Source organism: Chrysoperla carnea, chromosome 2 (genome assembly GCF_905475395.1).
Source record: "Chrysoperla carnea chromosome 2, inChrCarn1.1, whole genome shotgun sequence".
NCBI lineage: Eukaryota > Metazoa > Arthropoda > Insecta > Neuroptera > Chrysopidae > Chrysoperla > Chrysoperla carnea.
Genome location: NC_058338.1, coordinates 43660431 through 43673966, shown reverse-complemented (window position 1 = coordinate 43673966; position 13536 = coordinate 43660431). Strand labels below are relative to the sequence as shown.

Below are 13536 nucleotides of genomic sequence, written 5' to 3'. Positions count from 1 at the left end.
TGAACACAAATGATGTTAACCAGAATTTCTAAAGTATGTTGGATGAACTCGTGAGGCTTAAAATTAAGTAAACTATTTTTATTCTGTTTATTAAGATTTAATAAATGCTTCAATATTAACATATTAAAAATTAATATCTATTCCGGCAATTCAACCAAATGTTCAATATCGTTCTCAACCTTTATCAATGTATCTTGTTTTCATCTTATACACTGCCAAATTTACTAATCCTACATTATTTGTCGGTAATCCAAGCCAAATTTTTCGCATTTTAACGATCATTTTCAAACTTCTTATTGAATACTAAAAATATAATAAGTAACATTGAACACATTAAGTTGAATTGTCTGAATTCGACTATTATAAAAGACAACGCACAAAATATCATTAAACAAATTTTTAATGGATTTTTTTGTATATTTTTACGAGAGTAACAACAGTTCTTTAAAGTGAGATAAATTTTTTGCACCCAGCGTTTGAAATAAAAAATCTGATATTAATAAAAATGAAAATGTATAAAATCCACTTATTTAAAACTTTGACTTATTTCAAAGAATAATGTACCAATTTTGTGCGTGGTTTTTTTTGTTTAAATAATGAATTGTTCTGGATTAATTCATCTCTCACAATATTAATAAATAACTTCAACTTTTATGTTTGTTAGCTAATTAAATAATTTATAATTTACTATTCAAAAGTTTTAAAAAGTCAGTTTAGAAAACGATATTCCAGTGGATACCATTACTCAAAAAATATTCAAACTTTTAATCCTATTTTTACTAATTGCAATAACGAAGTTCAATACTGAGAAATTGATAAGTTACTGAGCGATCGGCAAAACGTAGCTTTTTGCCACATGCATATTTTTGGCATTTATATTTTACATTTTTCTGCAAATGATTACTTCTTAAAAACCTAGACACTGATTAACCAAATTTTTGCATCTCAAATTCTATGTTATTACCTATTACATTTTAATATCGAAAATGTTTAAAATATTTATTTCTTTTCGTACTTGTATCTACAATAAATTATAAATAATTTGTTTCATGTTAATTTTTGGTTAAGCTGAGGCTTAAGTACAGATAAACAATTCTAACTAGCTTAGCTTTGATATGTTTTGATCTCTGATATAAAAATGTCTAATGTACGATAACATGATATTTAATTAAACAATCTCTTATTCGATCAACTAAGCTAGTTTCTATACATGTTCATCCGCACTTAAGCTCCAAGCATTTTCGCCAACTATTCATACAATATAATGATTCTTTTAAAAGAATTATAAATAAATAAACAGATGGAAATCAAGAAAAATGAATATGGTTGACTTGAGGCCTAATTATATAAACTACAAGACTCGCAAAACTGATTTTGGAATATAATCTGTTTATTTTATTGAACTTAGATGGTGTTGGAGCAATTATGATTCGGTATGAAATGATACAAGCTTTAATTGTTCTATAAAAGCTTTAATTGTTCGGTATGACTGAAGAACTGAATTTTATGAAATACTCCATTCTAAACATTACGAGTGTTCTTTTATATTTAAACTAATCGAAAAAAAGTTGAATGGATTTTTATCACGATTTTGTGCGCATGCGTTAATATTAGCCTTTTTTGTAATCCGAGTACAGAAAATATTGCAATTTCCTGTGCATCGTAGAAAATGTCATTTACGCAGGCGGTAAGCAGTTCATGTCGAAAGTTTGCCTATTAAGGTAAAAGAACTGTTCCTATGAAACTAAAATGAAAATAATAAATTGCGTGGTCCATATTAATGAACTTAAATAAAAAATTCCTAAATCAGAATTGTTTAACAGAACATGAAAATGAATTTTTAATAACATAAAGGTGTATTGTATAATAACGGGGAAAATGTTAATTGAATATTAGGATTTCTTATTTAATTAAAAAATAATTTATTTTCGCATAAAATACTATTTTATTTTGTTATGAATAATATAATTTTATGTTTGTACAATTTAATTAATTATGATTTGACAAAATGTGCATTTGTTGCTGTAATTAAAAAAAAAAAAAAAACACATATTTAATATGAATATTATATATTCATCTGTAAATTAATTCATGTAGGTAAATATTTTTGTTATTATTGATACAAAATAATATTTTCCAGTTGAATATTTTATTTATTTTTATCATTTTCCCTCATTAAATATCCAAAATATTCCACAATAAACATCCTAAAAAATTAATGGTCGTGATTGTAAAAACTATTAAATAAGTCTCTGGAAAGAGCATTATCACCTGCCCTTACCTAGATAACGCCATTCACAATTATGAAGAATCGAAAACTTACCCGAAAACGGTGATAGTTTATAGCTCTTCAAATAAACTGATTAAATTGTTTAAATATCCTGAATATATATGGGAACCTAACTAAGTTAATGGAAAAAATTCATTAATTTAAAAATTTTCGTTAATAATCTGTATAACTCCCGAGTGCAAATTTTAGTTCATTTTCGTTACTTATATATTTTTAAATAGTTATTTTCGTTAAAGGGAATTTATGTTCATTTTCGCGTGTATTATTAAAGTTAGAAAAAATGGAAATTTTCTTTTATTACTTAGTCTGCGATATTGAATCCGTCATTTTTAATTTTCCATTTTCTAAGGAATATGGATTCTGAACTAAAACTATTCACGTAGGTACATATGAAGACCACCCTGGTGGAAAAAATATTTGAAAAAAGAATAAGTCTTTGGAATAAGTCTTAATAAGTCTTAGGAAACTCTGAAAAAGTCTTAGAAACTTAAAAAAAGTATTAAGAACTCTGAATAACTCTGAATTAGACTAGTCCGAAAACGTTGAGAAATTCAAAGTTCCTAAGACTTTTTTAAAATTTATTATTCTTCAAATATTTTTTTCACCAGGGCACAGACAGACATACTTATTTCGATACGAATTACGTCTCTTACATATTATCAAGAGAATGGACTAAGGAATACCCTCGTGAATAGAATGGACTAAGCAATTGATCACTCTCTGGAAAAGAAAGCAGCCGTGCGGCAAATAACTGCAATACAACTTCTGGCCTCACAACCTCTTTGTATTCCTCATTTCTGGCTTCTATGCGTATTTACTTTGTAGCTGGGTAGGGAACGCTTAGTTCATTGTCTGTGTCTATGATTATTACAAACTGAATTTACAAATGTAATTTGAATATTTAATATCGTTTAAGATTTTAAATATTACAAATTTATATAAAAAATGAAAACAAAATCACTTTAATAAATTAATCCTTTTATCTAAAAATTGAACTCGGTTGTAAAGTTTAATAAAAAAATTCAAAATTTCAAATTAAGCGCGGTGGAATAATATCTACATATTTATCCATGTGTCTGGTGTTGATAATTATTTTTTGTACGACAATTAACCTAACCTAAGTTCTTTTAGTTCGCGTAAGGCCGAAGTAGGCACGTGAAATATTGTAGTTTTCGTTAAATAAATCGGAAAATCAAAAATAAGTGATAAAGGTAATGCTTGTTAAATAAATATTTAATAAAAATATAATATTTAATGTATTAATATAACTTTGGAACAAGATGTTGATGGATAATTATTTTTAATTTATTTGGTGTATGTGGATTTGTTTTAGACATGGCAGACGCGGCCGCAAAACCAGAAAAGAAAGTTAAGGTTAAATCAGCTGAAAAACCAGCAGCTGGAGACAAACCAAAACTTAAAAAGCGACCACACAAACGCCATGGACGTTTATATGCCAAGGCAATTTTCACTGGTTATAAACGAGGACTCCGTAATCAACATGAAAACACAGCACTTTTAAAAGTTGAAGGATGTGCTGAAAAGGAAGACAGCAGATTTTATGTAGGAAAAAAATGTGTTTATGTATATAAAGCCAAAAACAAGACATGCATTCCTGGCTCAGTTAAACACAAAAAGAGTAAAGTACGTGCTATTTGGGGAAAAGTCACTCGATCCCATGGATGTACGGGTGCAGTAAGAGCTAAGTTCAAGAGAAATTTACCAGCAAAAGCTATGGGACATCGTATTCGTATTGTATGTATACTTTTTATTTTTTAGTATTAATCTAATTCGAATTAGTTTTATTTACTAATATTGAAATATTTTTATTTTGTTTTTTAGATGTTGTATCCATCCAGAATATAAGGAAATTAAATTATTCGTTCCATTTTGGTAAGCATTTACGTTTTAACAAATTCTATAGAAAATTCGCTGTGTTCGACATTTTTTTTTCAACGAGTGGTTTATTAGCAGGGAATAGTAAAGCCTCGTTGGAGACTAAAAATTTTACTTTTCTGTTGTCTTAACAGTAATGTGACGAATTAATATTTTTTTTTAAACTGAAAAATTAATGAACTATTAGTCCCGGTATCCATTGTCATTAATAAATACAACCGTAGATTTGTGGCTTAATTATAATGAAAGTAACAACATTTTTTTATATATGAAAGTTCTTCTAAGTGGGGTGTTGTATTTTACTTGATCCGGAAATTTTTCGTTTATGCTTGCAGGCTTCAATGTGTAGAACATTCGTTTTATTATTCTGATCGGAAACTAATTGTATATCAAGTTACTTACTTTTCTCCGACACTAAAAAGGGTGGCTCTTGTTTTTAAATTTTCTCTCAACTGACTGATATGCCCTTCCATTCAGTATCGGGAAAAACTATTTTTGCATTTTGTCTCAACTGACTTAATGATTAATAAGACACGCTGGACACACGGTTGCGTATGAATATCCTTGTCAAAAGTTTTCAGGTCGACGTTTATTAAATTATAGTATATGGGGTTAGTTTAATTTTTCTAACATATATGGGATTATTTTATTAAATACGTAAATACGCCGTGCAGATAGTATTAGTAAATTTTAATTTTTAACCATAGGGGAACTCACTTTCTGGAAAGATAAGCAAAATCACTCACCTTCATTAATTGGAGCAATCGAATTCATTTAATGGAGCATTATCTATAACTAGAGTTTTTCGAATTGAATTAAATGAAATTATGTATCAAAGAACGCTTAATTAGAGTCACAGGGACAAATGGGAGCGTTTTAATTGCTATGTTTTTCTTTTGCAACTAAAAAGTACAAATTAATTTGTATTGAATGCAAAAAGCCTTTAAAAAAATTAATTTTCCAAATAATCTTACCAAGCAATGAAATTTTTAAAATTAAGATAATTTTGGAGATACAATTTACATTTTCTTTAAATAAGAAATGAAAGTTGATAAATTTTACAAAACCAACAAAGGGGGGTATTGGGTATTCACGTTCTTTTCAAAAATTATATTAAAAAAATTAACTTACTCTATTCTCTTCTTACTCTCATTCTATTTAGAAAATTATTTTTGTTTTCTACTGTTTTTTTATTTTTATTTTTTTTATAATTATTTTTGTATTAATTTTTTTAATTTTTCTTTTTTAGGTTGGGACACTCTTAAGTAATATTGTTTTCTTATTGTCTGATGTATACATAAATTAATAATAAAAAAATTATAAAACTATTGGCTTGCTTATTTATTATTGACTACACTTATCATAAATTAATATAACTCTTCTTTATAATAAAAAAAAAAAAATTGTTCGAAAAAAAGATATTAGGTATTTTCTTGAACGAATAGTTTTTTGACAACTACTCGGAAACAAAAACTTAAAAAATATTAAAAATGCAAAACCATGACATTTTTTTATTCGCCGAACGGAGGATGTGTGCACATAATTAATTAGTCTGTCTGTGAACTCTTAGTTGATATTGTATTGATAAAAAACGCCTAAATTGATTTTAACATTTAGTAAATATCCGAAAAAAATTTCTGATAATAAAAATTTTTCTTGATCTGCTCGCCCTGGCCTACATGATATATCAATAAAGCTTTTTTACGAAGATTCCGCAAATTTATGCTTTTATGATCATTGTTTACCGACTTAAACTTTAAAATAAGCAAAAATTTAATATTTTCATTTTCAATGTTCCATTGTTAGGCCCAAACACCAAAAGTAATTTCATAGGATAAGTTGTTCCCCAAAAAAAACGAATATTTTGGACTTGAGGCATTGTATTGACTATCTACATATGAGGTATCGTTAAAATTGTAGGGTACATAGGAAGGGAAATTCTGAAAAAAAAATTATTACTGACGTTAGACGAATATTGTTAGCCTTAATATTTACCATAAGCATGATATGTGACACAAATGTCTAAAAATAAAAATTTTAGGTAACTTAAAAAAAACAATTCCGATGTTCCTATTCGTTGTGTGCGTAGTCATGGTGGGGATAATAAAATCGATGCCAGCGCTTTAAGTGAAAAATTTTGAAGATAAAGTGGGCTGTTATGACTAATTTGCAATTATTTACATGTTAATGATATAGAAACTGTCAAATTAAAATGATTGAAAAACACTAATTAATTAAACTTAATGCATTAAAAATTGTGAAAATAAGAAATCAAATTGTACAAATATTATTTTTCAAATGTTAATTATCGTAATTATTTATTTAAATTTGTGAAACAAGAATATTAAATTTTAAATGTAAGTTTTCAATGCAATCCACACAATTATATATGCATCCATTAATTCTATAATTAAAGTAGTGTATCGTTGTCATGGAAACGAAATTCACGCTCGGAGCGAATTCACACACGGCGTATTGAACACCGTAGTCCGATTTCTTCAAGTTATTTAAAATTTGTTTATATCTTTTACTACTAAATCACTGGAGTTTATATAATATCGAATATCCCAAAACTACCATATTCAAATAGAATAGCAGAGTATTATAGACGATAAAATTTTTACAGAATGAAGTTCCTCTGCAGCTTTTGTAACATTAACGATATAGGACTTGATTAACAATTATTCTTCAAGTTTAATATTTAATCGAGATATTTACCTTTTAAGTTCTAAAATAACAAACATTATTTTTTGTAGAAAAATTTTAAATGTATTTTAGGCAAGGTCATAAATTGTAGTAAATTTTATTTTCTTCAACTTTATTTACAATTTAACTTATGTTAAATACTTAAATTAGAATAATTAAAGAGTTTATGAATGCTAAATCGAGTAAGACTTATCGAGTTTCTATATTTAAATGTATACGAATATTCGGTTGTAATAAATAGGCTAAAGGCTTTGCTTTATTATAATCTAAGATGTAATGAATGTATGAAATAATACGGAATGTTTTTTGAATAATGAACATGACCGTCAGTACGGGCTTGATTTTCATTCAATTTTAACAGGTTGAGCTGATAAGATTTCGAAAATCACCGATTGGTATGCTGAAACACGTTCTTATATTATATATGCTATTTCGTAATGTTTTCGGAACCATTGATCGTATTTGGCTCAATGAGTAAGTGTACTTACTATAAGCTAGAGTTCTAGAGTGGAGGATGATTTGATTATGTTGGTTTATCTCCTCTCAAAAAAATTTTTTTTTAAAATTTTATCTTATATTTAATTTACGATTTTCATTCCATTGCAAAGCCAAAAATTATGATAATTCTCTCACAGACACAAAATTATTTTAATTTCCTCTCCGTTTAGCCAATAGTAACAATGTAAAGACATGTTCTCCTAATCTATAAATATCTATATCTGCTTGTATACAAAAATTATTTTTCGTTTTGAATGAAGGTAAGAAACAAGTGAAAACAAACAATTGACTGAGTTAACTGTTGAAATACCATGTATAGACAGTGTTGATTACTCTGTCACATTACACAAACATACATGTCACACATATATAACTGATAATCCCATATTAATACATAGGTACTATAATACATAGTGTTGATGCGCAATCGTTTGTTTTTTTGACGTCACGTAAATAACAAAAGATATTCACTTTTAAATACACACACACACACACAACTGATATTCCTATATTAATACATACTATAAAATTTGAACCTAATTAACGCCCTCGTGGGTAAACAGTGATGTTTACAAAAAAAATGTTTCAAACAAGTTTTTTATTTTTTTATAAGAAGCATTTTTTACATTTAAACTTTTGTTCTATCTCTAACGGTTTACAAGATGGGTCCTACGGACCCAAGACCCAATTGACCTATGATGCTTATTTACGAACTTGACCTCACTTTTTACGTCCTGAGTACGCTGTAATATTCAGCTCGATATCTTTTTTCGTTTTTGAGTTATCGTGTCCACAGACGGACGGACGGACAGCCGGAAATGGATTAATTAGGTGATTCTATGAACACCTATACCAAAATTTTTTTCGTAGCATCAATATTTTTAAGCGTTACAAACTTGGGACGAAACTTAATATACTAGTCTAAGATCCCAATTAGGATCGACCTTCACCCATCTGTTTACCGGATGAAAGTTATTTTTTATGAAATATAAAATGTTAACAAATATCCCTGCAATGGGTTGCCTAAAAAAATGTGGTCCAGACTACTTTTAGTGAAAATATCAAGAGTAAAATTTTTAGAAATTTTTCACTGACTTTCATATCTAACGAATTTTGATCTACTCGAAAGTAAAAGCCATAAAGAATATGCAGCAGCTATGCTGTCTGCCTCTTTTCGTGCACTATTTTCGCATTTAAACAAGTTGTGAATAGTAATTACGTTCATCTGTTAATTCATTGCCTCACATATATAAATAAAGATAATTTTATTGCAAATACGGTGCTATATGATTGTCCACAAAATATCAGTCAAAAAATAAAATTTACAAGCTTTCCAAGTTTTGATATTTTTATTAAAAGTTGTCTGGACCATATTTTTTAGGGCAACCCACAACAGGGATATTTGTAAATATTTTACATTTCATAAAAAATAACTTTCATTCGGTAAACAGATGGGTGAAGGTCGACCTTAATTCGGATCTTGTACTATACTATGTATATTTCATATATACATGGTATAAAAAGGATTGCATTATTATTGTCATTTAGGCAATAGTAACAACATATATACATGTACTAATTGCATAAAAATTTTATTTTATTTCAGATTTTAAAAAAGGTTTGCTACTTTGACGAACTTATCTCGAATAAATTCGGATTTAAAGTCTAAATTCGTTTTAATTTCAATGACTTCAACTTTTTTTTTTACTAGAATTGGATACATTCAAAATTTGGAATTTTAATGAATCTGATTGAAGAGCATTCAATCCGAAATTTCGGATTCATGAATGCGACTTTTTTATTAAGGATAATCGACAATCAATCAATTATTTATTTATTTTTTTTGTATGAAATGCATAAGCTCAGGCGACTGTCATTGTAATTAAATCTATTTTAACTTTTATTCGCATTTTTGAAAAAAAATGATAAATAAAAGTTATTGTAATCGAGTTAGAGAAAAATTTGAATAGAATATTGCAAAATATTGATATAAGTTTGTGTGGAATCATTTCCAGTGTTTTTTTTTTATTTGATTAGGATCTAATGAATAATTAATGCTATCTATCCTCAATGAGTTTAATTGTAAATAATAGATATAGGATTAGGTATAACCATTATAATTATTACAGAGTATATTCCAACATAGAACAAGGGTACTTAGCTTGTGCTTTTCTGTTTTCATAACTTTGGTGTTTCTCCTACACTTTGTAAACTCATAGATGAAACCTTCTTTTCTCGAAATTTGTTAGTTGTTCAAAAAGAATTCCTTCTTTCTCCTCCGCATCTCTAGAATCTTTTGCCCTATCTCGTTAATTTTCTATTGTCTCTTGATAAAAAGTCGTGTCTCTAAAAAGGTTTTTGTTCTATTTTAAACTCTATATTTTTATAGAATAGGTATTTAACTGCCTATAATAATAGAGAACCTAAAATTGAATAATTTAATAGAATAAAAATCTTCTTAGAGATACATCCTTTTATAAAGATGCGGTAGAAAAGTACATAATTTCATTTAAAATTCTATGTCTCTGTACAATACCTACAGTGAATTGAACGAAAAAATTACACAGAAGCTGGAACTCGAATTCGGGTCCTCTAGATATCCGGTCTAGGACGCAACCGACTCCGTAACTCCTGCTTTATGTGAGTGATACAAATTATATATACATATATATATATATATATATATATATATAATAAAAAGGCAAAATATATATATATATAATCTCTTCAGTCTTCATATATGTGTTAAGATAACAAAAGTTATTAAATGTATCATGATGCATGAGGGACTTATAAACTACACAAAAATTTGAAGTAAATGTTAAAATTATAGTTTTATAAGAAAAATGTGCACCTATACAGTTATATAATGTTAAAATACAAAGCAATCATGATGGCCATTATGGTTTGTCTTAGTCATTCCCATGTAGTTTAGTGTATCTATTTAACTTAGGAATGGCAGAGACTGATCTTTACAGATTGACCGACCTTGACACGGCAGCTTTGTGACACAGTTATTGAATTCGGAAGGGGTCGACAAACTGGTGCCAATATGACGCCAAAATACGTGCGATGATCATTGTATTGTATCTGCGGATGCTTTGGCGTCAAGTTGACCTCTATACATACCTATTGTTAATGAATAGAAATGACATTGGCTGACATTGATTTGGCAGCCAATGTCATTTAGGTATTAAAAAATCCGGTAAAAATATTGCAGTTAAATCCTTCCAAACTCATAGAGGTATTATTTATAAATATTCGGATACGCAAAGTTTGACTAGTTCAGGCGATTATGATTGTAATTAAATTTATTTTTAATCATGATGATGGTCTAATGAATAATTAATGATATTTTCAAATTATTAGTTTAATTGTAAATATCAGTTATACGATTTTTATCATCGTAATTAGAATATTTCCAACATGGCCCAAGGATGTTTAGCTTGTGCTTTTCGGTTAAATTTTCGTTTAGGACATACTTTTGGTGTTTTTCCGTTTCGTAAATCGTGTATACATTCATCGAATTCAGTAAACTTTTCAGTAAAAGTGTCATATTTGTGGGTTTTCTATGACTTTTTTATAGCAGCTGTATTTATAATATATGCATATATTTTTATTACATCCATTGATCATAATTTAAATCAGATACTTGTAATTATTCAATATTTACAAATTTATCCTGTAATTCACTCCATATATTACAGTGTTTTCTATTTTGTTGTACATTCGTACGTTGAACAGGAATTCAAAGGATTAAATACAATATTTACAAATGCTAAAACTAAATACGGTATTGATATTTTGTTCACCAAAAAATCTGAAGGAAAATTATACAATCGTACGTTTCGCTGTATCGCACTTCAAATAATTTACAATTGTACGATAGTTTTTGTTCTTTTTTATCGTGTTTTTATCGATAGTTTTACATGGGAGTTTTTTTACAATACTGTGCTGCAGTATATAGCGTTTAATATGTTAGTGACAAGGTGTATAATTGTTTCATCTCATAATTTCTTATATACGTTATTATTTAATGAAATTCATGACATTGTTACTGCTTATGTCGAACCATATCGTAAATTACCATCCGTGTTTATAAATCAATTACCGATGTTGGTTCATTTAAAAGAAGTTTATAAATCGGAGGGAAATGATACACAGATTAATTTAAAAAATACTACTTCAAAAGCTAATCTAACTGAACGTATTTGTAATCTACGACGGTTGTATTCAGCTGTTTATTTTAATTTTAAATTCTTTAATTACTATTATAATCCAGATTTATTAATTATTACCGCTGTGTTTATTATTTTTGTTATATTTAATTTTTATGTATTATGTGTGATATTAATTGATGGTTTATCCAATGAGTTGTTACTTTCGCGATTTATAATTAATGTTGCAGTCGCAGCGGTTTCATTTCTGATCACTTATACAGCAACGGTTGTAGAAAATACGGTAAGTATATTGCAGAAATTTTCATATAAATGCGTAATTTATGAAGAAAGTCTGAGGTTTTCAATAAATTCAATTATGATTTTTTTATTATACACCTTTTGTAGTCTTTATTAAAAATATTAATCGCTATAATGTTAGCCAGTGGCGTAGCTGATATAGGCTTAGGTGGTGCAGTGCACCAGAGTACCCAAGCTCATAGGGTCCCCTATACATTGAAATGAAAGGAGTAGTCAGCTCCCGAAGTTAGCAAACCTCGGGTGCCTTGGCGCCCGATTCTGTGGCGATATTCGTGTTCAGTGACCTCCGAGAAACGAGTTTGGACTGATTATATAACGAATTTCTCGAAAACTCCAAGAGACGGCGAGAATACCGTTCACCTTGGGCACCAGGTACCTCAGAAACCAATTCTGTTGCAATATTCGTGTTCAGCGACCCCAAAAGTTTGGAATCATTTTCATAACTATTAACCGAATTGTAAATTTAGTATATTTCGGGTCAATTTAAAATGCATACAAAGTATTTATACAAATTGCATTTTTAATTTATAATAAATCAATTTAGGTCACATTTCCTGACACTCTAATGAATCGAATTCAGAAAACCGTATTCAAATCCGTCTTACTGGTCAAATTTTCGAACTGCAGTGCTTCGTTTCCACGACTATTACTTGTTGTGTATTATTTAGCAACTGAGTGATGTATACAGGGTGTTCTATAATTGAATGCAGAACTCCACACTTCTTCAATAAGCTTATCAAAACGAACAAAACATTGTTATGTATTAACTGTTCTAGAGTACCTACCTACTAGACATTTATCATATACAGTAGAATCTCGATAAGTTAAAGTCCAAGGGAAACACAAAATATTTTAAGTTATAGAGGTTTTGGGCTCTGATGGGAAGGGAACATAGTATTTTTTGAAGTAACAGAGGTTTTTATGTTACCGAGGTTTAAGTTATCGAGATTCTACTGTATATGTTCCTATTATAGACAATTGATTTTACACAAATCTAAACTTACCTTTTAATTCCAGCCAATTAAAGTGTCTTCAATGCTGTCAACTTTTCCTCTAGCATCCTTGACTTACGAAGAAGCTACTCAGGTAATTCTGTGTAATTATAATCTAAGCTTGGCAAATTTATGCCTACAGTTATGCTATTGTTAGGCTGTAAGTATTGTAAATCGATATTATAAATAGCAGGTAATCATTTTAGTAATATAATTTTTTTAAATCTGAATAATAAAGAGTTTTAGATTGAATAGTTTGAGTTTTAGTTTTGAACCAATTGCAATTATGTCCGGGTTATTTTATAGAGGCCCACCTTGAAAAAAAACAAAGTACATTTTTAAAGAATACAGTTTAAAATAACTTTAATTTACCAAAATTATAAATTCGAATCAACTAAATTGTACTACTTACTTCTAATTGTAGCGAAATCAACAGACTGTGGAGGATGTGCCCGCAACGCATACCTTTTATATACATATAAATATATATACATGTAAAATTCTAACTTTAATTTTCTTATATAGTTTACGATAATATCTCCGTTTTCTGTAATAGTGTCCCATTTTTGAACGTAAGGGCTAAAAACTTCAGAACCTAACCAACTCTTCCATAGTCGATAACTCTACTACGCAGAATGTATTTCGCTACTACTGGAAGTAAGTAATTATACTCCTA

General features: G+C 28.4%; 1 protein-coding gene across 1 annotated transcript; it reads left to right on the top strand.

Annotated features, from left to right (window-relative positions):
• The first annotated feature begins 3353 nt into the window (after positions 1 to 3353).
• Positions 3354 to 5511, top strand: LOC123291930 (60S ribosomal protein L35a). The gene is made up of 4 exons (XM_044872392.1): positions 3354 to 3501; positions 3624 to 4045; positions 4133 to 4183; positions 5436 to 5511. The coding sequence occupies exons 2-3, from the start codon at positions 3626 to 3628 to the stop codon at positions 4154 to 4156; spliced, it is 444 nt and encodes a 147-aa protein (XP_044728327.1). The 5' UTR covers positions 3354 to 3501; positions 3624 to 3625; the 3' UTR covers positions 4157 to 4183; positions 5436 to 5511.
• The last annotated feature ends 8025 nt before the right edge of the window (positions 5512 to 13536 follow it).

What these genes read in the sequence shown, in the direction of transcription:
- LOC123291930 (XM_044872392.1), top strand. Translation starts at nt 3,626, where the DNA reads ATGGCAGACGCGGCCGCAAAACCAGAAAAGAAAGTTAAGGTTAAATCA. An exon ending in TGGGACATCGTATTCGTATT is followed by an intron (nt 4,046 to 4,132) that starts GTATGTATACTT and finishes TTTGTTTTTTAG; the next exon opens with ATGTTGTATCCATCCAGAAT.